This window comes from Lepidochelys kempii, chromosome 1 (genome assembly GCF_965140265.1).
Source record: "Lepidochelys kempii isolate rLepKem1 chromosome 1, rLepKem1.hap2, whole genome shotgun sequence".
In the NCBI taxonomy this organism is placed as follows: Eukaryota; Metazoa; Chordata; order Testudines; family Cheloniidae; genus Lepidochelys; species Lepidochelys kempii.
This window is the reverse complement of record NC_133256.1, coordinates 253,438,984-253,457,002: the sequence shown is the minus strand read 5'-3', so window position 1 is coordinate 253,457,002 and position 18,019 is coordinate 253,438,984. Positions and strand designations below refer to the sequence as shown.

General features: G+C 41.8%; 2 protein-coding genes across 8 annotated transcripts in view; one reads left to right on the top strand and one right to left on the bottom strand.

Annotated features, from left to right (window-relative positions):
• The window catches only part of PRDM4 (PR/SET domain 4), a 33,737-nt gene extending 18,847 nt beyond the window's left edge, over positions 1–14,890 (top strand). For 3 of the 4 annotated variants that reach the window (XM_073324558.1, XM_073324571.1, XM_073324581.1), the window contains exons 7-11: positions 636–721; positions 2,475–2,602; positions 3,845–4,159; positions 5,706–5,874; positions 7,095–8,253. In XM_073324558.1, the coding sequence (XP_073180659.1) occupies positions 636–721; positions 2,475–2,602; positions 3,845–4,159; positions 5,706–5,874; positions 7,095–7,398 (1,002 nt within the window). In that variant the 3' untranslated portion in view covers positions 7,399–8,253. Of the gene's footprint in view, positions 1–635; positions 722–2,474; positions 2,603–3,844; positions 4,160–5,705; positions 5,875–7,094; positions 8,254–13,741 lie in introns of those variants that run through there. The other variant, XR_012156231.1, reaches the window with a different exon arrangement.
• The window catches only part of PWP1 (PWP1 homolog, endonuclein), a 62,147-nt gene that overhangs the window by 12,498 nt on the left and 31,630 nt on the right, over positions 1–18,019 (bottom strand). For 3 of the 4 annotated variants that reach the window (XM_073324594.1, XM_073324614.1, XM_073324623.1), the window contains 5 exons: positions 16,813–16,924; positions 14,065–14,155; positions 13,089–13,210; positions 12,644–12,749; positions 775–11,527 (listed from right to left, as the gene is read on the bottom strand). In XM_073324594.1, the coding sequence (XP_073180695.1) occupies positions 11,412–11,527; positions 12,644–12,749; positions 13,089–13,210; positions 14,065–14,155; positions 16,813–16,924 (547 nt within the window). In that variant the 3' untranslated portion in view covers positions 775–11,411. Of the gene's footprint in view, positions 1–774; positions 11,528–12,643; positions 12,750–13,088; positions 13,211–14,064; positions 14,156–16,812; positions 16,925–18,019 lie in introns of those variants that run through there. The other variant, XM_073324604.1, reaches the window with a different exon arrangement.

The following is an 18,019-nucleotide window of genomic DNA, read 5'->3' as shown; positions in this document are numbered from 1 at the left end:
GTAGTTGGAGAGAGCCACAAGATACCACTGTTCCTGAAGCTTGGCCTGTTAGAAAAGCAGATGAAAATATTTGTCAAAAGCCTAAATGGAAGCAGGGAGGAGAAAAATATTCAAATAAATGAGCAGATTTAAGACTAGTGATTGTGGTGTCAGGCATCACCATACGTCAGTCTCTAGCTTGGTCCCCAGGGGTCAGGATGTTTGTGCTAACCTGAGGGGTGGGGGGGCGCAGGTGGGGGAGGGATTTGTGATGTGGTGGTGGTGGCGGCGGCTCCCATTAGGAATATGAGGTCCCAGTGGTGTATGACTCTTCTCTCTACACCAAGGATTTGTGATTGTTGCAAGGCCTGTTCGATGGAGGGATCAGGGAACTTCTGTGCAAGGTACAGCGTTACCCTCTGAGGTTGAAGACAAGCTTGGAGAAGAAATGACGTTAAATCACTTCCTGTAGCTTAGGTGCCCCTATATTGTTATGGCTTGGTTCACCATTGGGGGCAGCACGGGAAAGACACAGTGAAGTCAGATAGCAGTTGTGTGGGAGGAAAGCAATTCCTCCCCTAAAGAAAGGGATGAGCTCTGACCAAAGTCATTGCCACTTATTATCCTGACACTGTTTGTTTTGTCTTTGCTGTCAGATGTACCACAATGGTGTCCTGGAGTTCTACATCATTACAACGGATGAAAACGAGTGTAACTGGATGATGTTTGTACGCAGAGCCCGGTGAGAGCTACGTTTACCCAGATTGAGCAGATTTGGACCCTATGGTGTTGTCCTTTATAAAAAAAAAAAAAAAAAAAAAAAAAAGACTGCATTATTTGTACTACCATAGTGCATAGGAGCTCCATGCACCTGTGGTCCAGCATTCCATTGTGCTAGGCACTGTACAAACACAGAACAAAAAGACAGTCCGTACCATAAAAAGCTTATGATCTATGATAAGGCAAGAGACAACAGATGGATACAGACAGATGTGGGGGTGGGGGAAAGAGGAGGGGTTTGATATGTACAAGGAAACAATGAGACATTGTCTAAATAGACCAGACAGACACAGGGTGCGGGTGGGGGTAGAACACAAGTAGAGTGAACGTGTTGGTGGCAAATGTCATGTTAGTTCCATTATTTGTTTATTTGGAAGGGGTTATTTACAAGGGGATCAACTAAATGGAAGGAAAAGAGAAAGTGAGGGGTAGGGGTACAGGGCAGGCGTGGAGTGAAGCTGGGGTTAAAGGACTGTGAGGGAGGGGGAGGGTTGATGCAAACAGCCAGTCCCCTTGACTCCATGTGACTCTGAAGTCTGCCCATGGCCTAGAGAAATTTTGAAGAGTGAATGTGCAGCCCGCTGCAGTGGCTGCCCTATGTGATAATTAAAGAGTGGTGCTGAGCGAGCCTTTGAGGGATTTCTAGGAAGCTGGGATTGTTGCTAGGAGAAAATCAGTAAAGCAGCAAGCAAGAGGCTGGGCAGGGTATTACAGGGGAAACTAATTATATGGTAAAGCATCACTCCAAACCTGTGAATTGAATCTAGTCATTTGTCCTTTTAAGCCTTATGCCAGCTGCTGCTTTTGTGAATATGGTGGTCTATTGTTGTCTCTTCCCTTCCTCACACCTTTTAAAATATATCTGTTAAGATGGCATTTGCTTGCATTTTTGCTTTATACCTTTACTGATAAGATGCTCCAGGTACTGCAATGTGGGCCAACACCATCCCTTTGTTCTGGGATTCACTACCTTTCTCCTAATCCCTACTGATAGCTATACCTTTTTCTCTACCTGGGAGCCTGCAAGGAGAGCTGTGCAAACTGATGTGAATATTGCCCCATGAGTGGGTCAGAAGGAAGGATATAATATTTTCCCTATTACTCCATGAGACACAAAGCAGGTCTCCTCTGTAATTCACTTCATCAGGCTAGTGAGCGGGAATCAAGTTGTTCCTGGCTTTGGGTCTTCTAGCAAAGTGGTGCAGTGCTGCTTGCATGTTCTACCTAGTTGATCTGCCAGGCTAGCAAGACACTATTGCCTCCTGGAAAACTTTGCAAGTGCTTTAAATTCAGTTAATTCTGCTTATAAGACTCATTTTGTATTTCTCTTCCCTTGTCTTTTTTATTAGGGGCATTAGCATGAAAAAGGGTCTTAGTTCTCTTAAGAGGTCAACTGCTCGTTTCCTCCAGTTTGCTCTCTCTGATGTCAGTTGTTTTCACAGCAACCAATTATGATGTCACAAATACGCAATGACTTTATAGGGAACTAAGCAATAGGAATAAATGAGTTTCATGTCATCATCCCTAGTAATAAAGAATGAGGGAAGTGGTAGAATTGCAGTTGAGAAGAACTGTTTCTGAAATGAAAATTCTCCACAGGATGCTGAGAGTTCTTTAAGGAGATTCCATTGTCTTTTAGTACTACTGATAGCTTGGGAACAAAAAGCAAAGCTGACAATTTTGAAAGGTGTTTAAAGTCTCCTTTGTTGGTGTAGGAATCGAGAAGAGCAGAATCTGGTAGCTTATCCCCATGATGGAAAAATGTACTTCTGCACCTCACGGGACATCCCTCCTGAACAAGAGCTTCTCTTTTATTACAGTCGGGATTATGCTAGACAGATTGGTAAGAAGACAGGCACATTTATTTGCTTTTACAAAGTCGAACATGAGCTCCCTTTTATATGCTGCCTCTGGTATGTGAGTTGGGATTTCCTTAAGTTTTTTTGTTAGCACTTGGTAGTGAGTGGCATTGTATTCCTATAAATTCCAATCCACTACGTGTAAATAACAGGTTCTTCACTATTGCTATCACAGCCCTTTCATTTCTCTCTGCTCAGAATGAAAAGATTTCATATTCCAGTAGGACCGAGAGAGTTGTTTCTCTGTCATCCATAACTTGGGAGAGACAATAATAGGATGTGTAAGATTCTCAAGATTTTGAGTGGTCATAACAGATATTGGTGTAATGCTCTTCATAGTTTAAATTTCCACATAACAAATGATGGTGAACTTAGCGCTTGCAGAAGGATGAGGGCACTGAGCCAAACTATTGTATAGTACCAAATGCAGTGCAAGCTTCCCTTCACCTGCATGGCTTAGTTGAGAGCCTGATAGATGCCAGCACTGATTAACAAGGGAACTCTAGGTCCACCTTTAGTTTTCAAGCAGGAGGAACCAAGCACAAAGGAGGAAAGAATTTTAAATGACTGTTGCTTGTTCATTGGACTTCAAGGGTTGGAGGATGCTGCTCCTGCCCATAATTCTGTTAGACTATGATAGACCAAAATCTAAAGTCCTTATCCAACTGTATTTAATCTTTATTGAGGCAAAACTTCCATTGAAGTTAAGAACTGAATAAGATCTACCAGAATTTGGCTCAGTACTATTACTATGATTAATATATAATGCCTTTCATCCAAGGATCCCAAACACTTTACAAGTGTGAATATGTATCACTATCACCCTTTTACAGGTGGGGAAATCGAGGCACAGAAACTTGTTCAAGGTAGCACAGCGAGTGACTGAGTCAGTGAAAGAATTCTGATTTCCCAGACCTTTGTCTGTTGAGCTTATTACTTCACTTGAAGTACAGTTCATCCATCCTGTAGCTTATGAATAGCTTTAGTTGGTGTTCCCAAGGTTCGTGGGTAGAACAGGTATCATAAGCCACTGTAGTCTGTTGATACCCTTTGAAGCATGCATAAGACTCAATTTAACAAGCTGTAGAAAAACCACAGCACTTGATTATATGTAATATCAGAGAAATTGGGGAAAGTATGCAGCCATGTTATAAAGTGGGCTAGCAATGTTTTGAGTGTGTGAAGGAATGGTGTGTCTAATCAAAAGAAATGCTTTTGGGTTACAGGTGTCCCTGAACACCCAGATGTGCACGTTTGTCACTGTGGAAAGGAATGCACTTCCTACACAGAGTTTAAGGCCCATCTGAGCAGTCACATCCATAACCACCTCCCCAGCCAGGGACACAGCAGCAATCATGGATCAGGCCACAGTAAGGAAAGGAAGTGGAAGTGCTCCATGTGCCCCCAAGCTTTCATTTCTCCTTCCAAACTTCATGTCCATTTCATGGGACACATGGGCATGAAGCCACACAAGTGCGATTTCTGTAGCAAAGCTTTCAGCGATCCCAGCAACCTCCGGACTCACCTCAAGATACACACAGGTAAGGCAGATGGCCTGAGTTGGACTTTAAGATGCCATTTCACAAAGTGTTGTTTGAATTGAAGTAAACTTACTGCTGGCAAAAGGTGCCAGATTATCAGCCCCGGAGACTGAAATCCTTTGTTCATTCACAAAATAAGTTTTATACATACAGCAGCAATGCACTTATCCCAGCTGCTGCCTCTACGTGCTTCAGCCTTGACCTGGAAGCACTGTCTCTGTCTCCAGGTACTGATAACGCCCCCAGCACCTCAGTATCCAGGGCCTGCCTATGGATTGAGAGAGTAACAGTCTCCAGATCCATTCAGTTCTTGACCTTACGTGCTGAGACTGCTAACATAAGTGCCAGTTATGTTGGGGGTTTTGTGATATGGACACCTATCCACTAGGAACTGAACCAAGACCACCATCTCATTTCCATGTCAACTGTTGAACACTTGTCAGGTGGTAACTGCCTTTACTCAGTAATGCATCTGTGCCAGCTTTAACTCCTCAGTCACTGGTTTAATCACATTGAGGTACATAACCAAGCCTTTATCCAGACTCTTCATTCCTCAGAGGCTAAATCTAAATAAGCTGTCAGTCTGTGGATGGCACCAGTTACATATTGCTTGAGGTTTATGGCTTCAGCCCGAAATCCTAGGATAAATTACTCTGCTCTGCACGATAGGATTATAGGAGCCACAAAGTAGGCTTGTTTACGACATGAACTTTTTAAAGGCAGGAAATTGAAAGGTAAATATCTTTGCAGACTGCCTTAGTTAAATGGGTACCTGGTGGTGGTGGTAATTACTAACTCCTATATACAACTTTTCATCAGTATAGCTCAAACTTTTTGTTGTAAGCATCATTATCCCCATTTTACAGATGGGAAAACTGGAACAGAGTGGTAAAGGGATGTAAGAACATAAGAATGGCATCCTGTCTCCCGACCATGGCCAATTCCAGATGCTATGAACAGAACAGGGCAATTATCAACTGATCCATCCCCTGTTGTCTAGTCCCAACATCTGGCAGTCAGCTATCTTGGCTAAAAGCCATTAGTAGACTTGCCCAAGATTACCCAGAAGGCCAAACCAGCAATAGGACCGAGGCAGTGTTTGAGTGTTCAGTGTCCCAGTTCTTAACCTTGAAATACCAGTCTTCAGGTCAAGTACTGAACACTCAATGACAGCACTCTAACTGTAAGAGTACTTTCCATTCAGATGTACCCCAAAGTGCTTAAAATATTTGATTATACAAACTCTTCATTAGATTTACCTTATCTACGCTGCAATTGCAAAGGCAATTGCACAGCGTCTCTGGGTATCCTGCCTCTTTATAAATCTCCCAGCTCTGGAGTGATTGAATTGAGCTCAGGTGTCAAATTTTGATTTCTTGCATGGCTAGCCCAGACTGTTGTTTTAATAAGTCATCATGCTGAGTTTGAAACAGAGCTGCAGAAATAGACAGGTGAATTCTTAATGCTTCAGGGAAAGATTCTTCTGAAGTGAATGATGGGTTTTTTTTGCAGACTTCATTGTCACTGTGTGTGTGTGCAATTCTAGGTCAGAAAAATTATCGCTGCGCGCTCTGTGACAAGTCGTTCACCCAAAAGGCTCACCTGGAATCGCACATGGTTATCCACACTGGGGAGAAGAACCTGAAGTGCGATTACTGTGATAAGCTGTTCATGCGGAGGCAGGACCTCAAGCAGCATGTACTCACCCACACACAGTAAGTGACCTTAAGTATGGCAGCTAACCAGCAGGAAGTCTAGAGCCAGGCCTATGGCGTAAACAATACAGAATACTTTGTGGACATGCTCAGAAAATAAATATCACTCTAGGTTATGGGGAAGTGCATCTTGATCAACTCTAGGATGGCTGTGTTATTGGCCATCTGTTGGGGATGGAATATTTTGACAGGAAAGCTACCATTGAACCTTTCAAGGCTTCTGCAAAATTTGCTTTTCTTACTAGAGAGAAAACCCAAATCATCCTGCTTGCATTGTGTAATAGCATTCTCAACCCTCAGTTTTGGGAAGGAAGGTAATCCACTGATTTTTGTCCCTAATTCTCAGCTGAAAACTCTCCAAGTTCCAGTGTGACCATGCAGAATCAGAAAGCATGCCACAGCCTCTCACTAGCATTCTCACCTATCAACTCCTCATCCCAGTCTTTGTCCACGCATTCCCAGTCTCCACCCTGGGATCTGCAGCCAATCTGTCTTCCCCTGCCCCCTGAGCTCCTTGCTGAATCTAATGCCTCCACCCATCCCCCTCCCAGTTCTTGTCCTTTCTGCATTTGTCAGGCTGATTCATTCTCCACAGCGTCTGAGATAGTTAGGGAGCATTTGACAGCACAGGACAGGGAGTCTCCCTGCTCCCAGTTCTGGTATCACAGCAGCTGGCCCTGAGCACCAATGCTGAGCCCCGGTATGGAGCAGTGCAGACAGAATCTTTAGAGAATTTAGCTGCCAAACTCTTAATATGTGTCTACTGAACAGAGATTTTTCAAAGAAATAATTTTGCCAAATTTGGACAGTTCTTCCTGGGAACAACAGGCAGATCCCTGGTACCAGGGTAACCATCCTTCCAACTTCCTGCGCCAGTATGGAGTTTTGGTTAACCAAACTGTTCTGGTCAATGAATTCTACCCTAGAAGAGCTTTATAACAAGGCTATACAGTTGTTGGCCCTAGTAGATTTATTGCCAGTGTGACAAAGCAACCTACACTGAGGATATGGAGCCTTTGTGGCTTGTAAACCCTGTGCAGATGTCTCACCCCATATGTGAAATCATTTGTAAACTGGTTTCTTTTAATCACTGTTATAATTTAATCACTATTTTAAGCAACCCCCTTTCTCCAAACTCCTCTAATCACTTAAACAAGACTGTTAATGTATAGCTGCTGTGTCTCATGAGGAAAACCGAACTTTTTTTCAATCCCTTGTAGAGAACGGCAGATCAAGTGTCCCAGGTGTGACAAGCTGTTCCTGAGGACAAATCACCTGAAGAAACATCTCAACTCCCATGAAGGAAAGAGGGACTATGTGTGTGAAAAATGCTCCAAGGCTTATCTAACCAAATATCACCTCACTCGCCACCTAAAAATCTGTAAAGGCCCCACATCCAGTCTCTCAGCACAGGAAGAGGAGGATTCGGAGGAGGAAGAATTAATAGAGTCAGTGAGGACTGAAGACTGTAGGATTAACAGTGGAGTGTATTCGACAGATGACTCTCTCTCTGGACATAAGTGATGGAAGAGGGAGGAAAAGTCACTCCCCTTTCCCCAAGCATCATGTTTTTATCAATGAAACATTATATCCCTATTTACTAAGCCCTATGGCTAAAACTCTGAATGAGAATGGATGACGCACTTATCAGTTGACAAGGAACAGTTTCTAGTAAGGAGATCATAAAAATACACTGTGCACAGACTGACTCTTATCTTTCTATATTTTGCTCAAACACTGACAGGATAAGGGAGTCACCTTGCTCCGTTCTTTGGATGGAAGAATCATGAAACAAAAATGAGATTTGGTTACCATAGGAACCTGTGAGCCAACATCTTGAACTGACAAAGCCATGAAAGTATGTTGGGGATTTAAAAGAAAAAAAAATTGTGTATTTTGACACTTTAATTCAAAGGGGTTTGTGTTCTCTCTCTGAGGCTCAGAGCATAATACAGAGAATTCGAATGCTCAGCTTTCCTTCTAGAAGTACAAATTAAATGCTTTGGTTAAAAAATAGTCTGTGAAATCAGCACTCATGGTGGATAACACAAGTACCTGAGCACAAAATTGTATAGGAGACCAACATTTGGCTTTCAGATAAGTGTTGCCTCTTAATTTCCAGTTCAATAGGAGATGAGGCATGTAGTGATCCTTTAATTCCATATGTTCAGTTTTGATGGGTTGACTTGGCTTTCAGAACACCAGAGGCTTGAAATTGTCCAGCTAGTTTATATTACTCATTATTAAGCTGTAAACTGTAGCCATGTGAGGTGCTGGTGATGGTGGGAGGGTTTGCTGCTAATGTATTTATGGAATGAAAATGTATTTCATTCAAACCTGTTTTCCTTTTGGAAAAATTAAAATATGGCTCTTTTCTAAGGTGCTCTCTCATAATTACAAGTCTCCCTTTTGAAAGTTTCTGAATTTATGCTTTTCCAGACCACAATGGAAAAATGCAGATCCTCAGTGTGTGTCTCAACATGTGCTGCACTCCTAACCCAATTCTGCCTTTGTAGGGCTTGCTGGTACTGTCCCCATGCGGTTAAGCATTATACACAAACGTTATTTTGAAAAACTGTCATTTCAGAGCCAGTTTGATAAAATGGCTGCTGAGAGCCTGTCAACCAGGTTGAATTTAACATCAAGCATGGCAAAAGGAGCGCTCTGGTGATTCTTAACAGTCAATTACTTGAAAACTGTAGAGCTTCCTCTGGGAAACAACAGTTTGAAGAGAGATACCACAGCTGAGGAAGAGTGACCTGCACTACGAATAGGAACTTTGCTGATATGTCTCCAGCCCGAACTTTGATTTTGTTACGTCCCAGCCCTTGCCTGTATCCCTTGTAGGCACTTTACATGGTTAAAGATGTACAGATCCTGGTGAAAATGCAATGAGTAGCTGCTGAACTAATCATAGGTGGGGTGGGGTAACAGAATGCCTATATGTATTCAGGCTGTGGGACACAGTGGGGGCAAAATGAGTGGAAAGAGGATGTACTGTGTAAATGAGTATCTACTCGGGTTTTGTTTACAGAAGTTGGCAAGGGGTCAGACCTACAAAGGTAGTTAGATGCCTGCAATCCCCCATTCGCCTTCTATCTAAACTCATGTGGCATCTAAAGTTTCCCTAGGTGACCCAAGTTTCTGCCTCTGGGCAAGCAGCTGGATGACTTTTATACCTCAGGCCCAGCACGATTATCAAACCACAGGAAGTTAGATCTTCCAATCACAGCTGGGTGGGTATGCTCTGGGCAGCCCATGGTGGCAGTATGTTTACATGGCAAAAGCACCTGGAAAATAAATTCAAGCTGGAAGTGCAGCACACCCTTAGTTTCTGAAAAGTCCAGGTATTTTTTACAGTAAGCACAACTGCTTTGGAGAAACATAATTTGCATCTCAGCCACTAAAGGAGCATAGGATTAGCAAACACTCCATTATACGAAAGACAGACTATCCATAAGCATAAAGCCTTTGAAAATAGGCACTTAACTACTTCTACACTTCCTACCTTGAAAAGCAGAAAGTAAAGTTCACTTGTACAAAAGGAGATCCCTTGTTAACTGAATCTAGGTGCACAAACAAAAGCAGATTTTACCTACTGATTGATTTTTTTCCCCCCTTCCAAAAGTTACAAGACAATTAGCTGAAAACATAATAGTATTAATTGACAATACAGTACTTTCTCAACTCCTGGGGGCTTAAATATACATCATCAATTAAAAAAGGGCACCAGTGACCCAGCCCAAGGAGTATGGAATTTAATAAAAGTTTGCTAGTTTGTTTTTAATCTATACTGATAAAGCTAAAGCAGTACAACTGCCCTATGTACAAAGTTATTCTCGCATGGGAAATAAGCTGCATGTCACCTTCGTGTAATTACAACCGCACTAGGGCATATACTGGTATAAGTCAGTATATTGGTAAAAACAAACAAAATACCACACAGCCTATCCTCATTTTAAAAAGAAACCAGAAACTGAATTTCTCACAGATCATCATCCCAGAAGCGGAAACTTTATTGTGAGATATTGGCAACCAAAAACCCCACCATCTAGCCAAACCTAAGTGACAGAAAGATACTTTAAGAAGAAGACTGGAGTCAAGACAGAATGAAACAATGTCAGGACTACAGGTTAGGGATGGACTACTTGGGGGGGGGGGGGGGGAATCCAGTGATCAGTACTCCTCTGGAGTATACAAGAAGAACTAAAGCACACAGGGGGGCAAGCTATGGCAAGAACAGACAAACGTGAGAGTTCCTGCTTTGATCAGCAAGCTAGAGGTTGGGACAGGACAGCAAGTCCGCCACCCCAGCCAGCCAGCCAGCACTGGGATAAGTACAAACCGCCCTTTTTATTTTTATCCTGGCAGGATTTACTTTGGTGTGTCTTTCTTATTTTAAAATGGCACATACTGAAGCAGTGTTGTTTAAAGATTAAGTACACACCACGTAGAGCTTTCCATTATGCACACTTCATATCCATTAGCTACTGCTATCCTAACCCATGCCATAATTAGGGAAACCTAATTAGAGACTGTTTAAAAGCCCTCTCTGTGTTCCCTCCAGTTTAATAAGAATGTGGGATAGTTGCATGTGTTTAGTAGTCTAAGATACTGTATTTAAAGAATACCCATAACTTTGCGTAATGGCCAAAGCCTGTGGCTGGTTATGAGTTTCATATTCTAAGACTATTTCAGGTTGGTGATCTTTTATTCACAGCCAAAGATTTCTACAACCCCCCTTCCATTTACTTGGGGGAGAGGGCAGGGGGGATGTATCAATATCACAACAATAAATCTGTGTAGTTTGAGAAGTTTACAGAATAATTGATGTTGAAGGGTTAGGGAGTGAGATTTTCTTTATATGGTAGTTTTACAGTGCTTCACTTTTGAGTGCCCTCAATTGCCTTTCACCTCCCTCCCCCTAGCGGTTGCCATCCACCAGTTGAAAAACACTGTTCTAAGAGATTTAAAATAAGATGTTAATCTTTCAAAAGCGATACTGGAAATTTGTTAAACAGTCCATCCTCAGATTACTCTGGGGGAACTTAAGCATTGTTTGACTACTTACACTAAAAGTGTTTTTGTTCAGCCCTTGACTTAAATACGAGGGCAATTTTCAGTTGAAGTAGTTTTCATTTGTAACTAAAAAGAAATCCATACTTATTACAATCCTTTATACACACTCTACAGTAGCACAGTTCTTTCCTGCCAAATTATATAGATCACTTTACAAGTGAAGTTAGCACATCACATGTGTGTTTGTAATCCCCATTTCAGTGCTAGGTAAAGTAAGGTGCCTCTTTTCCAAGTTAGTGAGAGGCAGGGACCCATAACTTCTGACTCCTATCTCTTAACCACAAGACCATGTTTTCCTCCCATAAGATGAAAAAAAGCTGCAGACTGCAGGAAACTTGATACACTTCCATAAACACTTTCCAAACCAGTGGGTGCAGAATACATATTAACTGAGGTCCAAAAGTATACTCTGGTTTGATGTTTTGCATTTATATACTATCTGTGTGAGGTTTGATCCGTCATGATTCCATTTCTGCTTCTGGACTTTTGCTGCTACTGCTGGCAAAGGAGCTGCTAGTTGCAGAGTTTGTATTGGCAGCTACCAGCCTCTCTCTGCTTCCAAAAACTTCATTCACTGCAACGCAAGAGATTACATAAATGCCAGTATCCTGGAGAGAAGATCACTACAGCAGCTAGAGCATGGTTTACAGTAATGAAATGGGAACCTTAAACTTAGTCGAACAGAGTCTTGAAAGCTTTTTTTCAACCAAGAGGGTTTAAGTTTTATATTTCAAAGCAAAGAAATTATGCTAACTAAGTACATTAAGAGGAAGGCATGGTTCTTCTCCTGCACAGAGCCGCTGGCTGCTGTTCTGTGGTCATGTTGCAAATGGTCTGTGATTGTTCTATCTGAAGAGAAGTGTGAGAAAGGCAGGTTGTTTCCTATGTACTTAAGTGGTATCCACCTACTCACACTTGGAGATAGGCTAAGTTTTGCATAAGGTATTATGCTTAAAATTTAATTCTGGTTTTAGGGTTTAGATTTTCATTTGATTTTCTGCATGCCTTTTAAAAGGTAGATCCATCATCACTACCGTTTATAACATGATAAAACTATACAATTGGGCATGCGGACAAAACCAGTCCAACTGTTGCAAACCACAGCCAAAAGTTTTTTTGCATATTAAAAGCCAGTGGTTCTAGAGACGAAATATAAAAAGTAACTGAAGATCTTCAACCTCAGCCATGCAGCCAGCATTTAAAAAAAACCAGTACATTAGACAAATGAAAAGAATAAGCTAAACCAATGTCACCTTTGTATACACCTTGAAAGAAAATACATAATTTTTAACAAACATTGGAGGCTTCACTTCAAATTCTTAACCAAAATGAACTTTTTTTTTTTTTTTTTAAAAAGATTCACACTTTAAAAAAAAGGAAAAGAACAGAAAAAAAAAGCAGGATTCCAACACTTTCGTTGTGAGACTGCAATGCCATATTTCAAAGCATGAGATCAAGGCACCTGTTCCACTTAGACTGAAACCTCATCAGGACAGGGACTAATCTACCCAAAGTGCGTGGCATACTGTTAGCAGCAGAAAAAACATAACAGGATGCTGGATACACCTCATTACCCACTGGAAGCCTGCAGTTCTCTCAACCACCTTGTTGCTTCGTTTGATGTATTACTGAATATGCAGTATATTAGGGAGAAGAAATGGAACCCTGAAACTGATTAATGAGATGTTACCTGCAGAAATACTGCTTATATCCCAGACTCGAAGCCCTTCTCTCTCCCCTCCAAAGGCATAGACAAATGGCAAATCAGGGCAACAAGCTGCGCAGAAGAGAACACCCTAGAGGAAAAAAATATTGTTTTAATGTCCAAAAAAAGGTCACCTTAACACACCTTGACAGAACAACTTAAACAAATGTAAGGCCCTCCTATGCCTCTTCAAAACTGATTTTGAATGATTTTTAAAAAATAATTGCCTTTTCTGGCCCAGGATTTAAAGCAGAGGCTGCCAGTCATGTGTTGAATTGTGTGATGTACTAACAGTACCCAGGACAAGATGCCCAATTCATGTGAAGTGTTAAGGAGAACAAGACAATGAAGCCTGGTTAAAATCAAAAGTGAGCTTTATTAATCATGGTTTATACTTAAACTTTCTTAGAATGACGTATAAGCTACTTACCATTTTCATATCCCTGGAATGGATCAGACTTGGTTTGTCTCCCAATATATCCCAAATTTTCACATATTTGTCAGCAGATGATGTCACAAGGCACCCTTTGATCTGACTGCTTAATTGGAGTCCTGAAAAGTTAGAACAGATCAGTTTAAAATCACCATTTAATTGTTACATATTTTTCTTCCCTGTGTAACATTTTAAAGGGAAGTCAAAAGAACCTCATATTCTCCATGTGCCTTAAAGGAAGGACTGGGAGACCAATAGAAACATTGTGCGCCCCCCCTCCCCCCACCACACACACACACACAGTGGGAGAAGCAGGGATCCTTCTGGGTGTGAAAAACCTTCAGTGCCCCTTTCTCCTCTGGCAGTAACCAGGACCTCTCAGATGGCAATCATTGCTCAATCCTCTCCTTCCAACTGCTAATTCCTTACTTCATGGCTTCTCTGACAACTGTCCAGCCTCATGGCCTCCTCTTTCAACTATCAGAGAGGCACTTCTTTTTGTTATCCCAGACTATGTGCTCATTTTTGAGTCAGTTGCAGAGTGTGTACGTGTTAGTAATAATTATCACTGGCCCAGAGTGTGAGAGAGATTATTAATCTAAAAAACTAAAATACAAAAAAGATCAATGGTGTTTCTTTTGTTTTTGCAGAATCCTCTTCATGCAAGAATATTTTTGTGCAAACTACTTCATTCAAGAATGTGACCCAAACCAGTGATATTTGCTTTGACATTTTTATTCATGCAATTCTATGAGAAAAATGCACAATGGTCAAAACATACATCCCTTAAAATACAACTCGACCAAGAGGCCATTTAAATGGCCAGCTACCATGGTTAGTACTTAAGGTTTTTGCTAAACAAAAGACTGCCTCTCTCAAACAAGTTCATATTTACTTAACTATTTAAAAGACTTATTCCAACTACACGTTAATGGGCACGTTTTACATATAAAAAGGAAGATATAAACTTTACCAGATACTTCCTCATCATGAGCTTTCAGAGTAAAAAGTGGCTTATCGGAACGAGCATCTAGACAGTACACAAAGCCATCTTCTGTGCTAGCCTGGGGAAAACATTACGTTGTCAAAAGAAATTGCCGTATCAATTCACTAGAAACAGCCTAAGAATTAAGCATCCAATCTAAAGTTTGTAAAATCCATCAAAGTCAGACTTTATATTACAGTATCCTGAACAAGATGAGAACACATTTCTTAAACAAGAAACTACGCTTGATTAAGCTTGCACTTAAATAGCTTGCACAGCTGACATGCCGCATGACTCAAACACTAGGTAATGGGATATGTGATGGAAAACACCTGTGTTCACAGCCGCCGCACTATTATAATAATCTTTGTACAAGGTATGCCTTGTGATGTATTTGAAAACTCAACTTGCTGATCAGTAATATCAAGGTAAAGTGCATATAGCAACATTATAGGTAAAGTTATGAACATAAGCTAAAATCATGCCTGAAGTACATTTCCCAGACAAGTCTTTGACAAGGAAAGGAGGCAGGGACTAAGATCTGCATGTAAACAAAGAAACAGCATGGAGTCTCCTTCTTTCAGCAGACTGCCTGTCTCCCGTTCTCAGCTGGAAATGCTTTTCAAACAGGAACTATAAAAAAGGAGGGGCAAACACACCAAGACGCCACTCTTTTTCCCTGCCCACCTCATTCTCTGCACCTGAGAAGACAAAGGAAACAGCCATGGAACTGTGGGGGAGAGGTTCTGATCTAAAGAGTTTGGTCAGTAAAGCTGCTAGAAGCATGTGGTGAGAAATTTTACTTGAATCTAATATAGTCTGAGAAGTTAGTTACAAGAAAAATAAAACATTTTCTAGTGCCTATTTCTGACGTTTATGCCTCATTACTTGTACTCACTTAAAATCAATTTATTTGTAGTTACTAAATTTGTTTTATTTAATCCAGTGTGTTTAAGTTGAAGTTCCTGGGTAACTCTTTAAGATAACTGTCTAGTGTATATTATCCGTTAAAGGAATAATGGACTTAACATAATTGAGACTGCCCAGGAGAGGGCTGGGCAGTATAAGACATGCATTTCTGGGGGAAAATCTGGGAGAAGTAGCAGTGTGTTGGGATCACCCTGCAGTATCACCACGGCTGGTGAGAGCCAGAGTATGACTGGCAGGCTGCCGTTACACAAACACATCTGGGAGTGACCTGCATGCTGGAAGGCTGTTTGTGAGCAGTCCAGATTGGACGCTACAGTGACAAGGCATCGCAAGGCACCACAAGTTACAGGCCAGGGGGACACAGCCCTTCACTGATCTGGGCTGTTCCCCACTATGTCAGAGGATATGGAGCCTTTCACCTCTTGGCTACCAGTTCAAATCTATCCCCGGTCAATAGTGACTGAAAAGTTATCTGATCTGGTCTATGTAAAATGAGTTGGTGGTCTTAGCAAAAAGGTGATTACTTCACAAATGCAATGAAATGCATGTCACATTTGGTGATTGTAAGCAAAGAAGTGAATGGATGTGGAGACTGAATCCCTGTCTAACCCTGTTTTTTCATTAAAATTTCCAATATTTTTTGACCAGCTACACTTGTTAGACAGTGCCTTCTAGTGCTTAAGTAAGGGATTAAATTAAAGTGGTCTCATCTATACTTAAAATGTTTGAAATAAAAATTCTGAGCAAGTAACATCTCAATAGAGGGTATCAGTGAGACAACAGGGCTGCAGCAGAGGAAAATCTACTTCAACCACTAGAAACTAATGAAACATGGCTCAGAAATAAGTCTCCAGGGTGATAAGGAAACAGTACAAATTGGCTGAGTGATGGTGTAACTGCATTCATGTGAAAAAGATACCAAATTCATAAGTAATCAGCATTACTAATTATTGGCGGGTTATCAACCAAGGTCTATACACCTAAGGGGGAAAATGCTGGTAGCTCAACTCGGCCCATGAAATAGCAGTGACAACAACTGAACAGCTACACCCTTATCTTTGATTAGCAGGTAAAGTGCACCATTGACAGCCATAAGCGTGTGGTTATAGAATAAAGAAAAGGAGGACTTGTGGCACCTTAGAGACTAACCAATTTATTAGAGCATAAGCTTTCGTGAGCTACAGCTCACTTCCTCAGATGCATATCGTGGAAACTGCAGCAGGCTTTATATATACACAGAGAATATGAAACAATACCTATTCCCACCCCACTGTCCTGCTGGTAATAGCTTATCTAAAGTGATCATCAGGTGGGCCATTTCCAGCACAAATCCAGGTTTTCTCACCCTCCACCCCCCCACACAAATTCACTCTCCTGCTGGTGATAGCCCATCCAAAGTGACAACTCTTTACACAATGTGCATGACAATCAAGCTGGGCACATTGTGTAAAGAGTTGTCACTTTGGATGGGCTATCACCAGCAGGAGAGTGAATTTGTGTGGGGGGGTGGAGGGTGAGAAAACCTGGATTTGTGCTGGAAATGGCCCACCTGATGATCACTTTAGATAAGCTATTACCAGCAGGACAGTGGGGTGAGAATAGGTATTGTTTCATATTCTCTGTGTATATATAAAGCCTGCTGCAGTTTCCACGATATGCATCTGAGGAAGTGAGCTGTAGCTCACGAAAGCTTATGCTCTAATAAATTGGTTAGTCTCTAAGGTGCCACAAGTCCTCCTTTTCTTTTTGCGAATACAGACTAACACGGCTGTTACTCTGAAACCTGGTTATAGAATATATACTCACGAGGAAGTTACAAGGTGAAAAATGATTCCAAGTCACTCTCTCAACCTGTCCACTAAACCGCCAGATTCGATGATTATCCTGTGGACTTCTGCAGTCATATAGGACAGCAGACCTAGAAGAAATCACATCAGAACATTTCATGAAGTTTGGTTTATCATTATTACCTAGCAATGTTCTCACTAATTTATTCATGAATTTGAATGAAAGCAGCTTCAAAACACAGGAAGCATTTAGGTTTTCAGATTGACTTTTGAAAAGCAAATAAAAGATGATGCTAAAGATGTAGAAAGGATTTATATTACGGACCAAGGTATTTCTTGAGGGTACAAGAGCCATTCTGTTGAGACTAAATGCGGCAGATAAATTCCAATACAATCACTACACAGGAAATACTATCGCATAGGGGCCAGAATTATACACCAGCATATCACTTCAATATGAACATACATAATTTCATTTTACTAGTTTCAAATAACCAGTTAGTTTGGAAATCAATTTATGAAAAATGCATCTTGTGTGTATTTTCAAATATGCTTTAAACAGGACATTAAGCTTTAGAAGTGGCTGGGGACATCCTATATTTAAGATGAGCGAGAGATGAGATGATGAGAATGAGCGGCTCATGTGGGACTCTGATAATTCTTGACTTGAGCCCAATGGGGCAGAAACTCTTCAAGTGGCAGCAAGCATGCCAAAGTTGTTTGATGTTAATGAAAGGAGGCAGGGGTGAAAGTAAAGCCGAAGACTTACCGGTACGGGGGCCGGGGCCTCGGGCGGAAGGGGAGGGGTTGGGGGTTAGTGTCCCCCCAGCCGGCCCTTCCACGCTGCCTGGCCCATGCCGCCCAGGGCTCCAGCAACGATTTAAAAGGCCTGGGGCTTCGGACGCTGTTGCGGTAGCAGCAGCAGCCCGGGCCCTTTTAAATTGCCAGCCCCAGGGCAGCTGCTCCTTCCCTCCCCCCCCACCAACGGCAGGCAAAAGGGGCAACAACATTAAAGTGCTGTCACAGCAGCACTTTAAACACGGTCCTTTGCCGCAGCGGTGCTTTAAGGGACCCAGCAGGGCCGCCGCCACCGCCGGGGGGAGCAAAAGGGGCAGCAATGTTAAAGTCACAGCAGCACTTTAAAGTCAGCTGGGTACGGGGCAGTACCGGCAGACACTTTTTACCCGTACACCGTACCGGCCCATACCGGCTTACTTTCACCCCTG